The sequence below is a fragment of the Micromys minutus genome (genome assembly GCF_963924665.1).
Source record: "Micromys minutus genome assembly, chromosome: 4".
Lineage (NCBI taxonomy): Eukaryota > Metazoa > Chordata > Mammalia > Rodentia > Muridae > Micromys > Micromys minutus.
Window position 1 is genome coordinate 77644559 of NC_137973.1, and position 20745 is coordinate 77665303.

Here is a 20745-nt window from a genome sequence, read left to right on the forward strand (position 1 = left end):
ACCAGTTATGAGTAACAGCTAGGTGAACTCCTTTATAAAAGTTCCTAATACTGTTAAGAGGTAATTTTAGCTATAACTAAGAAGATGCTTTAGAATTCCCAATAAAACGTATAATTCCCACGGCCTAATCTGAATGCATATGAATATAATTTACATGTCACAGCATTCAAATAAAAGTTAAATTAAAAACACATTATCAGATTACTAAAGATGAGCCACAGATCAATAAACCACCAATATTCTTACACACACAAAAGAAACAAACATAAGAAGTCTGTATAAGAAGGAAAAATATCCAAACAAAAACAATCAATTACATAAGAAAAATACTATGAACAGTGGAGGCAGAAGCACAGAATTTGATTTAACTTTATATTACTCTTGAACACATATAAAGTTTTAAAAATTTTTAATACTAAGAATTCCTCAAACATATTTATATTCAGATCCTAACTTCTGAATCCATCTGTGACTCAGACATTACTGAGTTTTTACATTATTATTCATTTTCTTTATGATGTAAAAATAATATAAATATTTAATGCTGAGTTACTTCTGGAAGAGCTTTATCACTTCCTACATTTTCTTCCAAGCTGTGGCTATTTGAGGATTTGTACAACAAGTGTGTCATAGTTGTCTGGTGACCATAACTATAAAATTATAAAGTTTAGGAAACAGTCTAATATCAAATATCCAAAGTTAAAAACTTAAGCATGTTAGAGTCACTAGAATATAGCTCCATATTTTATTCACTGGAAAAGTCTGTTTTCTGACCTGAAATTCTGTTTTATAAAGCTAAAACCTTAGAAGAGATGGCTTCTCTCATTACCACAAATTCCTTGACACACATTTGAGAGTGCCACCTGGGTGTGCTGGATGCCTCATGCCACTGAAATAATGGGCAAGAGAGGAATTTCTATCTTTGGGTGATTCCCCAGTGAGGCATAGTTTCCTGCCATGAGATGGAGATGTGGAGCGTGCTGCAGATCCATGCAATCTTGTGTGTATCATCTGGTAATTTCAATACTGACACCAAAAAAAGACAGATGACTTCAGCAATCCAATACAATGATCCTTGGTTTACAAAGGTTTAAATTATAAGGCCACAAAAGGAACACACTCAGTAAAAACTGCTATTTTAAATTTTGAGTTTTCATCTTTTCCCAGGCTGGCAATATGCATTGAGATTCTTGAGATGCCAGGCAGTGACAGTAACATGCAGCTCCTAACCAACCTCATGACACTCTTCTATGCTGTACTGCTAAGATATCATGGTGCCCAACACAATCTTAATTAAAATACTTTCAGCTTACAAAGGGTTTATTATGAAGTACTACTGAATTCTCAGTGGTGTGAGAGTCTGAAACTACCACCATGCACCCAGTCTATCTTATACACTGTTGGTAGGAACATGGGCTCAATGATAAGGTTTTATACATAATAGCAATCCCCAACAAGATGACTAACTATACGAGCTACCTAGAGGCAGCACCTCCCGAGTCTTATGTGTGCACGTATATTTGTGTGAAGTGAAATTGCAGGTATCTTTAACAACTCGTTGTGTCACGTGACATTTTTCTGGAAGCTATCTTGTGAGAGGGCATGTGATATTTTGCTGAAAACAGACACTTGAGAGGGCACATGAATTTAGAAAGAACATAAACAGAACACCAAAGTCAGTGAGAGGATGCTGTTGCATCGCTCTGCTGAGTAACACTTCGCTGGTCTCACTTCAGAGAAACACGCCAAAGAACTTCTTGTGCTGTTCTGGCCACTGGTGATTAGGGGGCCTTGTTGTTTCTGCTGCATCCTGCCGCCAGTCCAGATCTCTTCTGGTGGTTGCTACTGAACTGGACTGCAGGTATCCTGAAGATGAAGAGGGGAACTGCCCGAAGGAACTATTTTTAAACAGGTCCACAACAACGTTTTCCTATTAAGCCTTCTTTTTTTCCCTACTTCTGGTGGGTGGGTTAAAAGAAAAGTTGAAGCATTTAAGAACCCTAAATAAAAAGGTTTTGAAAAAAATCTAAGCCTACATTTGTGTGTTTCAATAAACATCAAGGTTTTTGTCTGCTTCCCTCAGTAATTTTATGTGAGGAATGATTATGGAAGTTAACTATAGTCAGCAGAGGAATAGCAGGAAATCAAGGTGAGTATCAGGAAGAAATGACTGGAGCAAATACCCAGAGGCTGACAGAGGTGCTGGTGCCTGCAGTGTCTCTGTTAGGTCCAAAGCTGTGTTTTAATGACAGCAGCATTATCTGAGGTGGAGCATGGAGAAAATGCCCTAGAAAGGTACACACAAGTAAAGAATAGAGCACGCTTGAAGGCACAAGGGGGCTCGCCTCCCAGTCTTCCTTTTCTCTGACAGTAGAAGAAAGCTCTAAAACACTCCCTGGACTCTCTACTGTGAGCTTCCAGATACAATCCAAACTATGACTGCTTCTATGTTGTCTGCAGCACATCTGTAGCAGACAGTGTTCAAGTTACTTTAGCTCCACCTTCAGAGTAACAGAAAAGGTTACATTAGTATTCTAGGACAGAGTTCACAGAGACAGAGACGAAGAAAGACAGAGGTATAATTACAGTATTCGAGATATTATTATGCCTAAAGTCAATCTTACTACTTTTGCTCTCAAATTACTTGAAAAATATTTTCTCTCTGGTTTTTCTTTTTCTTTCTTTCTTTCATTTGTTTTAACCAGATTTTATTATATAACCTAACTGGCCTTGACCCTGTGGTCCACTCAACTCTACTCTTTGCAGTGACACAGGTGATTCCCAGCACAGGCTCTCCCTTTCTGTTTCAGTGCTTCAAGTTAGGTTTCTGCATCTTTTTTCCCCCATTTTTAATGAATATTTTATATATTTCAAATGTTATCCCCTATTCCTGTTCCTCCCTCTCAATCCCATTTTCCCCCACACTGCTTTTATCAGGATGCTCCCACTCCTACCCACCCATTCCCAACTACCACCTTGACATTCCCATACACTGGGGAAACAAGCCATCACAGGACCAAGGGCCTCTCGTCCTATTGATGCCAGACAATGCCATCCTCTGCCAGATATGTGCCTGGAGCCATTGGTCCTCTCCCCTGCCCCCCACCATGTGTACTCTTTGGTTGGTAGTTTAGTCCCTGGGAGCTCTGGGTGTGTCTGGTTGGTTGATAGTTGTTCTTCCTATGGTGTTACAAACCCCTTCAGTTCCTTCAGTCCTTTCTCTAGCTCCTCTATTTGGGTCCTCATGATCAGTCCAATGCTAGCTGAAAGCATCCTCACCTGTATCAGTAAGGCTCTGGCAGAGCCTCTCAGAAGACATTCATATCAGGCTCCTGCCAGCAAGTACTTCATGGCATCAACACTAGTGACTGTATATGGGATGAATCCCCTAACGGGATAGTCTCTGGATGGCCTTTCCTCCAGTCTGCTCCACTCTTTGTCCCTGTGTTTCCTCCTGTGAGTATATTGTTCCCCCTTTTAAGAAGGACTGATGCAGTCGCATTTTGGTCTTTCTTCTTCTTGAGCTTGATATGGTCTGTGAACTGTTTCTTGGGTATTCTGAACTTTGCGGTTAATATCCACTTACCAGGGAGTGCCACCATGTGTGTTCTTTTGTGACTGGGTTACCTCACTCAGGATGATGGCTTCAAGTTCCATCCATTTGCCTAGGAATTTCATGAAGTCGTTGTTTATAATAGCTGAGTAGTACTCCATTGTGTATATGTGCCACAATTTCTGTATCCATTCCTCTGTTGAAGGACATCTAGGTTATTTCCAGCTTCTGGCTATTATAAATAAGGCTGCTATAACACGGTGGAACATGTGTCCTTGTTAGATGTTGGAGCTTCTTTTGGGTATATGCCCAGGAGTGGTATAGATGGGTCCTCAAATAGTACTATGTCCAATTTTCTGAGGAACAACCAGACTGATTTCCCGAGTGGTTATACCAGCTTACAACCCCACCAACAGTGAAGGAGTGTTCCTTTCTCCACATCTTTGTCAGCATCTGCTGTCACCTGGGTTTCTGATCTTAGTCATTCTGACTGGTGTGAGGTGGAATCTCAGGGTTGTTTTGATTTGTATTTCCCTGATGACTAAGAATATTAAACGTTTCTTTAGGTGCTTATTGGCCATTTGATAATCCTCAGTTGAGAATTCTTTGTTTAGCTCTGTCCCCATTTTTTTTTTTTAAACAGGGTTATTTGGTTCACTAACTTCTTGAGTTCTTTGTATATATTATATATTAGGCCTCTATCAGATGTAGGATTTGTAAAGATCTCTTCCCATTCTGTTGGTTGCTGTTTTGTCCTAATGACAGTATCCTTTGCCTTATAGAAGCTTTGCAGTTTCATGAGGTCCCATTTGTTAATTCTTGATCTTAGAACATAAGTCATTGGTGTTCTGTTCAGGAAAATTTCCCCTGTGCCCATGTGTTCAAAGCTCTTCCTCATTTTCTGCTTTATTAGTTTCAGTGTAACTAGTTTTATATGGAGGTCTTGGATCCACTTGGACTTGTGCATTATACAAGGAGATAAGAAAGGATCTATTTGCATTCTTCTGCATGCTGACCTCCAGTGGAACCAGCACCATTTGTTTAAAATGCTGTCTTTCCCCAGTGGATGGTTTCAGCTCCTTCATCAAAGATCAAGTGTCTGTGTTCATTTCTGGGTCTTCCTTTCTATGCCATTGATCTCCTGCCTGTTTTTGTAGCAATATCATGCATTTTAACCAAGATTGCTCTGTAATACTGCTTGAGGTCAAGGATCATGATTCCCCCAGAATTTCTCTTATTGTTGAGAATATTTCTTGTTATCCTGAGTTTTTTGGTTATTCCAAATGAATTTGCAAGTTGTTCTTTTTACTCTATAAAGAATTGAGTTGCAGCTTTGATGAGGATCGCAGTGACTCTATAGATTTTTTTTTTGGCAAGATGGCCATTTTTACTGTTAATCCTGCCAGTACACGAGCATGGAAGACACTTCTGCATGTTCAAATGAAAAACAAAGAAAGAAATACACAAAGCCCTAATTCCAAAATACTCCAAAACCAAGAATTTATACGATCCTACTTTTATATGCATTAACTGTTTAAGCTTACTTTTAAGAGCTACTAAGTTGTGAGGGTACCAAGCCTATCTTGCTTTTTATCAATCAAAGAAATGAGTATTACAGATGATTTGAGCAACTTTTGATGAAAGTTAATCATAAATCATGTTGTGACAAAAAAAAAAAAAAAGAGGATGACAAGGGTATCAAAATACAAAACAGTCCAAGTTTAACACTCAAGATTCCCTATGTTACAGCCCTGCCAACAAAAAACAATGATCTGTGTCCACAGAATCCCAGAGCTTCCAGTGTAGTCACTGTCAGTATCTTCTGACACTCAGTGACCTTGGCAGACAGCTGGCTTTCTGGAAATGTTAGTGAGCACTGTATGTTATTACCCAATTTTATCCTTAGTATCCAAACAATTAATGGCAATAAATAACCATAATAAAAAGCAATGCAATTCTACTTATATTTCTAACTAAAAATACAGCTAAGATTAAAGAAGTGGGTAATGAAGAGCAGGATAATAATCAGCCTTAGTACTGATTGGAATTCATAAAGTACTAGTCTGACATAACAGTATAGTAAGTTGTGAACAAATACAATGTCTAGAGAAACTAAGAGAAGGACAAAATTAAATCCGACAAGTAAGTGCACAGCACTGAACAGGAAGATCTGAAGAGGGAAATATTAGAGGACACCAGTAACTATAAAAGACAAAGATCCACAAATCATCTGCCTCAAAGCTCATAGCTATAAAAAGAACTTTAAACAGGCTTTCCATTGTTCTAATTTTGTTTTTTGTTGCAGTGATAAATAGCATGACCAAAAGCAACTTGGGAAGCAAAAGTTTATAGGCTTCTGTACTGGCTGGTTTTGTGTCAACTTGACAGAAGCTGGAGTTATCACAGTGAAAGGAGTCTCCCTTGAGAAAATACCTCCATGAGAACCAGCTGTAAGGCATTTTTTCAATTAATGATCAAGGTAGGAGGGCCCAGCCCATTGTGGGTGGTGCCATCCCTGGGCTGGTAGACCTGGGTTCTATAAGAAAGCAGGCTAAGCAAGCCAGGGGAAGCAAGCCAGTAAGTGACATCCCTCCATGGCCTCTGCATCAGCTCCTGCTTCCTGACCTGCTTGAGTTCCAGTCCTGACTTCCTCTGGTGATAAACAGCAATGTGGAAGTGTAAGCTGAATAAACCCTTTCCTCTTCAGCTTGCTTCTTGGTCATGTTTCATGCAGAAAAAAAAAAAAAAAACCTGACTAAAACAAATTGTTACCAGGAGTTGGGTTGCCCCATGTTTTGGGGCAGACTGTGGAAGGACTTAGGAACTTTGAGCTAGAAGAGACATTGGTTATTAAGAGCTCTGTGGGATGTTCTGTTGGAGGAGCTTAGAAGATAATGCTGAGAACAGTGCAAATGATGGAGGCCTGTCTTGTGAGGTTTCAGAGGGAAGATTAAAGACTCTTCTCAGGGCCATTGCTGTTTTGATTGTGGCGATTCTGTGGTTCTAGTTAACTGGGGTTTAAGATCAGATGTGATTAACAAGATATCAGAACTACTAAAGCAGGCCTTTTCATTTTTCGGACTATTGATGCTGGTCAGCTGGAGCTAAGAAATTAGTGGTGATTAAGAAGAGACCAACATCATTGAGGTGATATCTTCTGGGAAATGTTTTCTGAGAGCGCAAAGAGGCTGTGTTCCAGAGATAGCCAAGGTTGTACCTCGTGCTATGGCTGGACTCAGTAATGTGTAAGAGTCACCAAGTATTAGCTTTGAAGGTATGCAGGGGTCAGAAAGAGCAGCTGAGGCTTGGCACTGTGAGAGGCCATGGAAGGCCACTGTGGTGAAGGTGCAGCCTCAGTTAATGGCGCAGGACTGAAGGGGTCATGTAAAGGAGCTGAGGCTTGGTAGCATGAAGAGAGCCTATGAGAGGCTATTGGTGAAGCCTAGCTGCAGCAGAAGACAGCAATGTTTTGGAGATGTTAATACCATAAGATAACCACCAATAACAGCAGCAGCAGCGGAGTACAAGCATCTGGAGCCTAGAAGACAAGGCGTGTGCTACAAAGGACAGAGGTGGAGAGGTGACCCATGCCCTTGGAGGAGCCCAGAAGATTGTGAGACTATCCCAGACATTGGACTGGAAGGTGAGAGCTTGATTTTGCTTTTAATTGTGACTATGCCCTGATATTTTTCCCTCTTGAAGGAAGTATTTTAGTGGAGCCCACAGTTAAGGGACATTGAATTCTAAAAAGACTTTGAATTTTAAAAGAGATTGGATATTTTAAAGGGATTGAAATTTTAATATGTAAGAATTTATAAAGACTGTGGGACTCTTAAAGTTATTTAGTTCTTGGGGATGAATAAGAAAGTAAGGGTTGATTGAGGCTTAACAGTGATGTGTTTGTGTGTTAAGTTGAGAATGGGTCAAATGTACTGGCTGATTTTGTGTCAACCTGACAGAAGCTGGAGTTATCACAGAAAGGAGCTTCCCTTGAGGAAATGCCTCCATGCAATCCAGCTGTAAGGATTTTCTTAATTAGTGATCAAGGGGGGAGGGCCTATTGTGGATGGTACTATCCCTGGGCTGGTAGTCTTGGGTTCTATGAGAAAGCAAGCTGAGCAAGACAGGCGAAGCCAGTAAGTAACATCCCTCCATGGCCTCTGCATCAGCTCCTGCTTCCTGACATACTTGAGTTCCAGTCCTGACTTCCTTTGGTGATGAACAGCAATGTGGAAGTGTAAGGTGAATAAACCCTTTCCTCCCCAACTTGCTTCTTGGTCATGATGTTTGTGCAGAAATAGAAACCCTGACTAAGACAGTTTCCATTTTCAGGCCACAAGCCATCATTGATGGAATTAAGAAGAGGAACTCAAAGCATAATGCTGGAGGCAAAAATTATGGTGGAATACTGCTGCTGACTGGCTTGCTCTCTGGCTCTGCTCAGCTAATATGTATATATATATGCCACAGTACCACAGAACAAACTGCTTAGGGATGCTGCCACCTTCAGTGGGCTGGACCCTCACACAGCAATCAATCATCAATCAGGATAGTCATATATAAATAAAGTCGCAGGCCAATTGTATATGGGCAATTCCCCAATTAAGATTCCCTCAGATGACTTTTAGCTATGTCAAGCTGATAGCTGAAGTTAACTAGGACACCCATTTTCTATCTTATATGTATAGACTCTTACACATATATGAGAAATACACATATAAGTAGTATATGTTCACACTGTATATTCATATGTATAAACATATATTTAGTATATATACATATATACATTATATATATATATATATATATATATATACACACACACACACACACAGAGAGAGACACACACACAATTTGTATATGCTAGACAAAGAATATATCTTCCTCAATCGGGCAAAGGTATCATTAGGGGAACACTGTTGATGGAGCATTGAGATCTAGAACTTTCCTATATCCTTCTGCTTCCTGGCTGCCACTATATAAAGTTTTGCTGTGTCACATAAATGCTAGCCCTTACAATGTTCTGCCTTGTCATAGGTCAAAGGAGCAAAGCCTGCTGACCATAATCTGAGAAATACTGACACCATAAGCCAAAACAAATCTTTCTTCTTTGTCTCAGATAGTCACAGTATCAATAACAACAAAAATAATCTAATCACTCACACACACACACACACACACACACACACACACACACATACACACACACATTTAGAACTAATTAAATTACCAGGATTTCTATACAGGTCAGTATGAAATTTCTCCAAACTAGATGAAGATGAAATCTGATAAGAGATATACGTGACTTCTTATCTGGTGTTTTCATTTTGATATATGAGGTTAGATTATTATTAGAAAAGGAAGATAATGCAGGAGCCAGACAGAAGAATAAAACAAGTCACAAAGAATGAGAGAGCTGTTCAGAGAAATGTATTCTGTCTTGCTGACAACCCACTTGAAGATGACAGTGAATTCCGAGCATCCTTCTGCATGACTTTCTCCAACTGTTCAATTCCTGGCTGAAAGCACAGAAGAGGAGGAGAGTGGAGTCTCTCAGAGTTGGGTTTTATCAAGCAGATATGACAAAAAGACTTCCAAAGGGCACCATGTCATCCTGACTGGTTGAGAATGAAATGCAGTGAGAATGAGTGGATGCAGAGAACATTTTAAAGGCAATCGGAAAGAAAACACTGTGTTCAGAGAACTGATAGCAATCAAGGAGCAGTTCATTAATATGACAAGGTTCTTGATGAGATGAGGTATTCAAGTAAAGTACAGGGCAGGAGCTTACGGATAGCAAAGAAGGGTTCTGAGGCCCAGTGATGATGGGTTTTAGTTTCCACCACGGCATAAACCATCAAACTTGGCACTCTCTAGAGTAAAAATACTAAGCAAGTTCTGTTTCCTGTGTGGATGAAAATGTCATCCGCCATATTACTGGGTTGCAGCGTACCATGTCTTTCCCACCATGACACATTCCATCCCTCTGGGACCTTAGGCGCAGATGTCATATTTATCACCATACATCCACAGAGGAGTTTAACAAAGTATCAAGTAGTCAATGTCTAGCTATTACTTAATAATGACAACCTCACTGAAAGAGCGCGCACACATAACCCAGTATAACACGGGCCAGCTAATAATGATGAAGATGCAGGGGGATGCAGAGCAGGCTTCAATGACAGAGCACGGTGATCTGCATAATTTCAGAGTTCTTACTTCTCTGGAACAAATCTGTAAGCTTGATCACTTACAGAAGCCAGAGGATTTAAGTGGAGGCTTGATGACCAGAGAGATCTCTGACAGGGCTTTACAAGTCTGCAAAAGATTCATCATGTTGCCTGTACTATTCTGCCAAAATGAAGACAGGCTACAGACTACTGTGGCTCGGACTGAAAGCCACAGGTTTCAGTCTAAAAGCTTCTGCAGTGGTTACTGGATATCAGAGTGGAAGTCTGCCATTATAATTATACTACCTACAGCCCAGATAGTTAGATTCTAGTGCATTATCAAGATGGCAATTTTAGTTATAAAGGGGTAAAGGATTCGATAACTGATTTTAATGAACTCCACAGTGCCAAGGAGCTTTTTAAAGTCATAGAGTACAGAAAGCTAACTATGTAGGAATCTCCAGCATGTGAAGAGAAGAGGACTTAACATGTTATGGCCATACAATGAATAAGTAACTTATAGACAATAAACAAGTGAGCGACACTTTCCTAGATCGCAGAGTTAACATTAACAGACCCAGGTCACTTAGGACTCAGCTGCCTCCCCACCCTTAGCCCCACCTCCCCACCTCTGAAGCAAGGAAAAGGACTCTTATGGTACATGCACTATGCAGAAGATCCTCTTTTGGCCTCTTTGCCGATGCAAGTAAGGGTGATGACCTGTTCCCCTGCTGGTACAGGGGATTGTATCCACAAAAGACAGAGAAACAGCAGAAAGGTCAATACTGACCAAGGAATTGCTGATGATCACAAAAAAGCAAAAGAACTAATGAACTAGAAATTTGCCTGCAATGGTACTGAAATTAAGCATCTCCATAAATGTACTTCAGCTACAGTGACCAGCCTAGGAACATATGGTCCTGACAAAGAAAGTCCAGGAGAGGTACATGGGTTTTAAGTGCTTATAGCACTCTGAGTCTTAAATGAGGATTTTCCTGCAATGAGTAGATTTTCCCTTCTGTCATTTGTCACAGGTTTAAAACCCTCACCGTTTGTATAATGTAACCATGTGAGGTCCACTTTTAACTTGGGATTAGTGTAACTCCATCATGTAATCAACTGAAAAGAACCATTTAAAAAGTCATCTTCCAGCCTTGTGGAATAACACTGTTGAAACTACAATAAACCCTTGACTGTGTGTGTTCTCTGCCTCCTAATTTTCTGTTGAAGCCATATGTACCTATTAGGTTTTTTTAAAAAATTTCTGCTACATTTAATGTCAAATCTATCTACTAAGTAATTTTATTGTTTACAAAGTTTCCTAGCCAGAAGTCCTGCTATGGTTTTGTACATAACCTGCTCAGCACTTTTTACTCTGGTTTTCAAAGCCCTTCTGGTACATTAGTGGCTTTTATTGACCCTCAACTGCTAAAGTGGCTATGCCACAAATTGGTTTGTGTATTCCTCCTTCTCCCTTTGATGGCTTCTGTTATTTAAAGCAGAGTTCTCAAGCTTTGGGGGACCCCTTTGGGAGTTGCTTATCAGATATCCTTCCTAGCAGATATTTGCAATATACTTCATAACAGCAGCAAAATTAGTTATAAAGTAGCCGCAAAGTAACCTCATGGTTGGGACCAGCACATGAAGACAGTACACGTGAGGTGTACTGAAGGGCCGCAGCATTAGGAGAGCTGACCAGTGCTGTCATACAGCATCTCAGCTGCTTCTGGACAGTTGGATTAGGGCTTTTTGGGTCCCTATTGGGATGCAAACAGTTTCGTAGAAATCCCACTGCAGCAGCTTCTTAGGGCACCAGTGTTTAATCCAAAGGCTTGAGGCACATACCCTGCATGTGAATGACTGCTTATCTCCACTCTCTCGCTGTCTCCTCCCATCTACTGCCATGGCAGCCATAGACGTCAGCAGTTTCAGAAGTTTTGCCCATTGTTTAATCTTCAAAATATACTTAGATAATGCAGATGTTGTTAATGTGCTTTAATACTGTCTGGCCAGGTTTCGACACACAGGAGGATCAAACAGTTGTGCCCTCAAGCTGAGATGAAATAACAGGACATGAGAACTCTAGGCAGCATCCTTCCGCTGCAACCTGTTTTTAAGGTAATGCTAATGTTCTCTGTATATAACTCTGTATGTAATGTTACCTGTATGTAACTCCTTCCTCCACCCTCCTGCCCACATGGGCTCAGATGTGACCATGCTACAGCACCTTCCCAGGTACACTGGTAGGTATGTGTGTGGTCTCAGAAGGTGCAGGTAGCATGACATGACCTGTAACAACCCTGTAACGGTAGATTCATTTATACTGCTTACACTTCTAGAACAGGCCTCAGGAGATCAGTTTCTGAAAAGCCAAAGTAGTGTCTTCCTATCTGCCCTCAAATACAAATAAAATTAAAATAAAGTTTTGCTTCAACTTTCTTTTTACTCAGCAATCCAGTCAAGCAGCGTGTAAGAGAATGCTGTGTTAGCATTTTTATTTCAAATAAAATGCATTTGTATTAAAAAGCACACTGTTTCTGCCCTACATATCAAACTGTCCAGTAGAGAAACAAAGTAGCTGGAGTGCTGCACACAGAGCTGTAGACTACTCTGCCCTCTTCCCTGTATAAACTCCCATGCTTCCTTTCTGCCTAGCACTGATGCCAGGCCCATGTGTCCTACGCCTTGTCACAACAGTTCTGAGGAGTGTCTTCCAGCTTAAGGACAAGGATGGAGTCTCACTTTCATTTGCACCCATGGGCAGCACAGTGCAAGAGGCAGACACTCAGGAAGTCTTGAGGGAGAAGCATCAGAGGACTAAATGACAGATACACAGATACTTTCTGTGCAAGTTTGAGCTGCAGGATGATTTATCTCACAACTATATCTAGAGATGGAACATATTCTCCCTATGAGCATCTGTGACTGCTAACTTGGAACCTAAACTGGTATTCAAGAAGCTAAATTACCAGAAGAGCCAGCCCTTACAAAAGAAGCTAAGTAATGCTTATATGGTCACCTCCTAAAAAAGAATGGCAAACAAATTTTATAAAATGAGACCATTAAATGGTCAAATATCTAAAGCTCAAATTTTCAGGATGAAATCTATGTGGAAAAAATAGATCTGCCACAAACTTTCACACTGAAATTCAACAATTCAACAACTACCTTACAAGAAGACAAAACTTCCAGAAGTCACCAAAGAGTCAGCATGTACCTTTCAAGCATAGCCATAAGGTGTGAGTGACACTCAAATCTTGCTACAGCAAGTCTGATAAAAGACATCACATCTTTACGGGATTTCTAAGACACAACTATGTCAACTAAGATAGTGCAGTAATTCAATTAGTGCTTTTCTGTCTTTAAAAGAATCCTAAATTTAACCTGAAACCATTTGCTTAGGCATAGAACAGTAAATCTAATTTATAACAGAACATCCAAGTCTTTCATTATATGAGCTACCAGAGAGCAACTCATCGCCTGCATCTCACACTAAAACAGATCAAAGGCCACTGGAGCTAAATATCCACATGAAGGTCAGAAATTTATTTTTAAAACAAATTTTATCAAATCTTTTTTCCTGACTTCAAAAGCTGTAACAGTTGTCTTTAGAATCAAATTCTGAGTCTTCCCATGTGGTCATTTGAGTTTTTTCACTATGCAATCTTTCTCACCAACTCTATAGTCTACCATTTAGTAATAAGAGAATTTTCTTCCTAATCTTGACACAGTGTGCTGTTTCTACCCTCTCTGGTAAATGTTCTCATTTCAGTTTCCCACTAAGGGTCCATCTCTTTGAAAGTATTTTTGGACCTCATCTACCTCAGCTCAGTGGAAAAGACCGTTCGTTCCTTCCCTTGGCTCCCCTGCTAACCTTTCATGAAATAATTCTGTTGTTGTCATTTAGAATTGGATATAACCAATCTTTCTTTTTACACCGTCACATATACTCTAACACAGAGGCTTACTTGTGTGTACAAATAAATGAAGGAGTAAATGGATGGAAGAACAAGACAAAGAACTTTATAAAGTATTTTATGTCTGCGCCCAGGTTTCTCGAGAAATGAACAAGGGAGCCTTTAATTCATGATCTCCTACTCTAGCCCATCTATTCTTGGTATTACAGGTGTATGCAACCATTACAAGATACTCTTGGGAGAGCATGCATGGGTTTGTGCACAATATGTGTGAGTGTGGATACACATACAGAAATCAAGGAAAAACCTCAGCTGTTAGCCCACAACATCCACCTTGTCTGACACAGGGCCTCTGTTGGTTCCTGCAGAGTATCCTGAGCTAGCTAAATTGAAGTTTCCAGGAACTCTCCTGCCCTAGACTCCCTTCTCACCATAGAGGCATGGAAATTATCAATGTGCATTACAGTGCCTGGCTTTCCATACGTTCTACAGATGTGAACTCAGGTCCTCCTGGCTGCACTTCATTCACTGAACTGACTCTCCAAACCTAGGAGTATTATTTTCAAGTCAGATTAAATGTTGCAAATAATTCAGTCCTGATGTTTTTATCTTCTATAAATTTCATATGTTCAGTGGAAATTTATATTTACCAGAGGAAATTTGGCCACAAACCTATTTATTAATATACAACTATACTATATTCTTATAAATGATGATTGCTTTATTTTGTTAATTCAATGGAATATCACAATTAACTGTGATTAGCTTCTAACTGTCCATCAGAATCTTGAGCTACTCTGGCTTACCCAGACTCTTCTTCCGGGCTGTTTCTACCTCTCAGCCATGTCTGACCTTCCTGAGCTGGCTTTCATGCTTCTCAACTATCCTGCTGCTAGAAGTGGGAAGCAACGATCTGTCTATGTCCTGTGAAAGAGCCTGAGCAGAGGAACAGGAAAAATGATTCCCAAATGGGAGACCATTCTAAACAGTAATCCATATAAAAATTAAAATCAAGAACTAAATGAGATCATGTGTTTATCAACGGTTTCATAATTCTTACTTTTTTCTTTCAACCAAAGTCTGTTTCTAAGTACCTCTGCCAGTCTATTGGCAACTCTGTACTTCTAATTGCCCTTTAAGAAACTTGTCAATCTGGCAAATAAAAAGTTTAAAGACATAAGAAGAGAACACTAAATTCATTTCTTGTCAACAATTGGTCCTAAAAAAATGCTTTCTTATACTTATGACTAAGTTCCAGCAAAGGGAACTTCAGGGAACTCTGTGTGTTTATCAAACTACTATGCCTTAATTTGTTCACTACGTTTATAAGTAGTTACTTAGAAGAAATGCTGATGATTTTGAGAAAACATATATCTAGAATTTTGTTCATCTAAGTACACTCATGATTATTACCAAAATTATAGAATAAGGGCTGGCATTTTTATTATATGTAGACAGCTCCTGTCAAAACCAGGCTGTCAATCTACTGAACACCGACTAGACAAGAGCAAGGTAAAGCACAGTTCTTCAGTGCTGCAGCTTCATTCAGCTGCATTCCACGTTCTCCACAGCTACATCTGAGAGTGAAGAGGAGAACATATCTATCGGCACAGGATCACTTAAAATCATAGTAAGACGCAAAATCCTAAGTCCATTAATAATAGCAATGTAAGTTCAAGTGAGCTCTTGGCTTGCTCCCTAACTGGAAGATAAGGTGCACATTTAGAAATGAGGAATGAGGGGCTGGAGAGATGGCTCAGTGGTTAAGAGCACTGGCTGCTCTTCCAGAGGTCCTGAGTTCAAATCCCAGCAACCACATGGTGGCTCACAGCCATCTGTAATGGAATCTCATGCCCTCTTCTGGCTTGGAGGTGTACATACAGATAGAGCACTCATATACATAGAAATGAGGAATGAACCAAAAAGCAATGAAGATTTTAAGATTAGAAAGTTAATTATTTATGGTTAATTTAGTATTTTACCACATTGAAAATGAAATACCTAAAGAAAGTGATTTGGCCCTTCCTCCCATTTTTAGATGATGATATGAATCCAGAATATGGTACAAGAATGATCATTTTTCTTATTTAAGATAGTTAGCAGATCCAAATGGAGTCATCATTAGAAGTAACACAGTATGTTACCATTAATAAACTGAAACAAAGAACTGGCTATTTTGTGTGTCCTGACCCTGACTTTCTGCTGGGTACTCTCAAAAGACTGCTCAGCAGGACCTTCCGGTCAGAGGCTCTGAGACTAGCCTGCCTAAGTTCAAATGTCACTCCTTGACTAACTTCTATGCAAACCTTTAACAAGTTACACATCATTTCTTTATCTATTTTTGAAAATGGGGCAACATTAGAAGCACTGAAAAGGTATAGATAACAATGTGTGCAAAATGCCCAGAGAAAGACACACACTAGTTCTCCAAAAAGTTAAGAAGTTTGCATTTGCTGAACTTGATCAACTAATGGCTTTCTCACATCAGTTTCTATCTGCTCTCAGGGTCTCTTTTTCCTTTTCTCTTTCTTTTGAGGTAAGGTCTCACAATGTCACTATTGCTGGCCTCAATCTTCTATAGAGCAGGCTAGCCTTAAACTCAGAGATCCACCCTTTTCTGTCCCTCCACTGTTGGCATTAAAGGTGTATGCCACCTCATCCACTCTAAGTTCCAAGGTCATTTCCAAAAACCATTCTATAACCATGGGGCTACAGGGTAGCTTTCCTACTTCTACTCATGGGAGAATTACCACCCAACAGTTTTCACCATAGACCTGGACATGCTTACCATGTGTAATACATAGCTCCCAGACAGCCTGGAGATGTAAAATATTTTTAATAGAACAAAAAACATTTCCCAGATTAAAAGAAAAGCATGGGGTTTTTGCTTGTTTTTTTCTTTTGTATCAATAAGGCTATGTAAGTAACATACTTAACTCAAAAATAAAACATTCTTGAATTACAAGAATTGAAAACATCTCTGAGGCTCGTAGTCTCCTGCTTCTAAAAGTTTAAGGTTCTGTGCATTAAATGATGTTTAAGTAAGCATACTCAAATGTTGGAAGATATTTATTTCAAGAGTAATTTTTTAAAACACATAGGAGACTTAAATAATGGCAAACGTTGTTCTTTGAAACACCTCATTTTTCTGATGAATTCAAATTAATTTATCTCGAGAAACAGCCAAGATCAGAATGGAATCCTTTAATTTTGTGGGTGTAGGAGCAAAGTTCTGGATGGTCAAAAAAGTCAAATGAAACTAAAATAACACTGACCAGACAAACAAACAAATAAACAAAACAAAACAAAACAAAAAACCCTAAGACAAAAGTACACCCACAAACAAAACAAAACAAAACAAAAAACCAACAACTCCCCAGAGCCTTCTCATCTACTTTATAACCAACTTCGCTCTTTGGGAATATTTTTAGAATTAAGCTCCAGAATTACCTGTCTGTGGGAGGCTTCTTCCTCATCAAACTGCAGATCTTACCTTCATATCTTTAATTAGCTCTTCAAATCAAACACTTCCCTGCTGATAATTTCCCCTGTTCTAATTTTACTCTCAGTGTCAGCACTTACAGTCTACCTTTCACCTGACACTACATAGTAAAACTTTAAAATTTTGTCCACAGGGTCTACAAGGAAACCCAAAGTGGTGGCAACTACTCTGCAAGAGAACCGAATAATCACTTAGTGCTGTGCAGTCAGAGCACCAGCTCTTCTTTACTCTCTGGTTAATAACATGATCTCACCCTTGCTTCTTCAAGTCTGGCACTTGCTTGGGTCTTGAGAGGGGATGATCCTCTTAGGATCACATATATATCTAAAAGTGTATTCTGTGTATCAAGAGAAATTTAAATAATTACATTTATATAAAATGAACCACAAATTTTCAAGAATAACTCATTTGAGAAAAACACAGAGCAGTTAGGCACACAACAGTAAGACATGTTCTGTCATTAAGTTTTACGACATAATACCGCTTCTTTGCCACAGAAGAACACCAACACACATTAGCTAATATTTCTCTACATGAAGCCATGAAAGCTGATCCATAAATATCTCATGACTTTCCCACGAGACACATGCTATCTTCTTTTGACATTTCACAATATTTTGCAAATTATTCTAATGATTTTTAGTTTCTATACATAAACTCACACAAGACTTTATCATAGCTTAAATTCACAACATGGGGGGGGGGACTGGTTGGAAGCATAAAAGCAGAAATATATAGCCTACCGGAGAGTGGACTATCATCAAAAATATAAGAACTGTACAAGACAGCACTTGCTAAGAAAATTCGTGTGATGATCCAACTATCAAGCACATTTTCATAACTCACTTGGTATACATTATACAAGAGAAATAGGGAAAAGCTAAATGAATATAAATTTTTGTCATATTTCATTTTTTCTGAGTCTGTACAATTAGTAACTACATTTTCACAATAAATAAAAGATAACATGAACGTCCTAATTCTAAATTGGCTTTTCAAGTTGTCACATGCTGACCTACAGTTTGCATTGCTGTTCATGTAACTTTCCTGGAACAAGCTTTATTGATGAACCATAACCCTCTCAATCTGACTTCATTGTTTACATCCCACAAACACAATAGCTAGGCCCTCTTCTGTCAATTTAGCTCTGCTTTATTCATAAGGATCAAAGGCTGTTTGCTTCAAGCTAATGACAAGATTAGCTTCATTCTTCTGTTATAGACACAGACATGATATTATTTACAGAAACATGAGCAAATTGTCAGACTTACTTCAAGGGCTGAGATTTTTATTTACAATGTAACAAAAGTCAAGTACTGTCCTTTCATTATTCTGAATTATAAATTATAATAGGAACCCTATAACGGCACACAATTTTTTCACAACCTGTTACACTCCATGAGTATATATGTGTACTTACATCTAAAATCATGTTGCTACACAAAAATTCAATTTCCATGACTTTTTTTGTCTTGAAATTCTGTATAAAATACTGAATGTCTGCACTTTGAGTTCTCAAAAGGAAGCACTTCAACTCTGTAACACCTCTAAGTTTTACAGTCATCCTGGTGCACTCCTGGATCTCTAGAGTAAAAGCAAAGCTGTCTCATTTTTTTCCCCCTTTGAATAAAGTTACTGCTTGTGTTTATGTTTGCCATCTCTAATGTGAGTGAAAGAAAGAGTCTTAGACCCTAAGGGTTAATGTAACCTATGGAGACCCACACAGGCACTCAACTTGTGATAAGACTGATAGCGATCCATGAGTAGAAAAAGAGCCAACTCAATCCAAACGTACACTACCTGTAGCTCCCTAAAAGAGGGAGTTGGGGTGTTGGGGTCTCTGGGAGAAGGAAGAAAAGCTAAGGATGCGATCACAAAAGGAACTTCTTTCTTTTCAAGGACCATATTTGGGGAAGCTTTCCAGACCGTGACAGCCCCCCTCGCTCTAGTAAGAAAGAGGATCACAGGAACGGAACAGCGCAGCCGGTCTTCCCTCTCTCCAGTGAGCCCCGACGCTTGGCCCTCACCCCCGAGCCTTAGTGGCCTTAGTGGGGGAGGGGACAGAGAAGGAGACGGTCTGCCCCGGGGCCCCAGGAACTGCTAGCTGCGGACGCTGCGAGGCCTGGCCTGTGGCTCCCGGCCTTGGGGGGGTACTACGGCCCGGGATGCTGCACCGTGGCCCATCCGGCGGGAACCCAGCCAGGGCCTTCGACTCGACTCACCGCTCTCCACTTCGCTGCCTTTCTTGGCGATCGCAGTGTTCCCCATGACCCGGGAGTCGGTAAGCAGGGGTGACGGAGGGGAGGGGACCGGGGCCGTCCCACCGCCCCGCAGTCTGCAGCAACTCCGCTTTTGTTTGACTCCCACAGGCCCTGGAGCGCGGCGTCCCGCTGAGCAGAGCGGCTGGGTGTCTAGAATAGACAGATGCTGGGAGCGCCCCGGCAGAAACCCGGACTGTAGCGGTGGCGGCAGCGCGCGGACACTCCCCCTTCCCGAGCCCGCCCTCCAGGCGCGTCCCCGACACTGCGCGTCCCCAGTAAACGCACACCCAGAGTGCGACCTCCGCCTCTTTCCGGGCGGGCGCGCCGGAAGTGACGTACGCAAGCCCCCCCCCCGGCGGGCTGGAGCCCCTATGTGCAACCCTGAAGTGGTAACTAATTGCTCTCTGGGGTGGATGCTGAGCTTGACCTCGGAGGCTAATCTCGAGGTAGCTAGAGACATGAAAACCGTTAGCTTGGAAGCACCCCAAATTCTTCCTCGGCGTGGCATCCGGTGCCCTAGAGCCGGGCGGGGTAGTGTGTGGGGGGGGGGGTACAGTGCTAGGGCTCGGCCTGCTCCCGCATCCGCGTGGCGCGCGTTCCGCATGCAAAGGCTGCTCTCTCTTGATCCTTCTCTGTGGCTGGAGGAACATGCGTGCGCCCCTCCGCATCCTGCGGACCATGCTGATTCCTGATCTTCAGGTTAGCATTGGCCAGGAACGCCTTTGCTCCCAGCTGTCACTGGAACTTCTTCCCTTCGCTCTAATAGGTATTCTTCCAACACACCAGGTCAACCACCAACTTTGTTGACTGGTTATTTCTTCCGGAGTTCTCTCTCCATGGTCTCACCTAAGTCTGTCAGGCTTTCTAAGAGATACAATTGTATTACAGTTTTTACACAAGTACGTTATGTGCATCATCACAATCACCAATTTCATGTGTGGATTTCAAAATAAACGTATTCCCAATTGGTTGTTGCGCTTTTATGCATCTTAGAGTACCTAAGTTTTCCACAAGGTTATTAGATATTTAATCACCTAGCCCTCTAGTAGTTTTTGTACTGAATTCTTTTGAGCTTTGCTATCTTAAGCAGGCATTCCAAATTTAGAACGGAAAGACTGACTTCTGGGAGGGCAGAGACCATGTAAATTTATTTCATGTCTGCAGCTCAAACACAGTTGGCATATAATGGATGAATGGCTGTTGACTGGAAAGTAAGCTAAAGAGATTTCTCAGGATGTTTTTAGTTTTGTTACTGGGGGAGGAAAAGCAGTGGTGACTGGAAGATTCTAAACAAATTCTTCTATTTCTTAATGGCAATTATGTTAAATTACTTAGCATGTAC

General features: G+C 40.6%; 1 protein-coding gene across 1 annotated transcript in view; it reads right to left on the reverse strand.

Annotated features, from left to right (window-relative positions):
• The window catches only part of PRKACB (protein kinase cAMP-activated catalytic subunit beta), a gene marked incomplete at its 5' end in the record, with an annotated part of 83815 nt that extends 64203 nt beyond the window's left edge, over positions 1–19612 (reverse strand). The window contains one exon of the mRNA XM_080915317.1: positions 19365–19612. Within this exon, the coding sequence (XP_080771443.1) occupies positions 19365–19410 (46 nt within the window). The remainder of the gene's footprint in view (positions 1–19364) is intronic.
• Positions 19613–20745: the final 1133 nt, after the last annotated feature.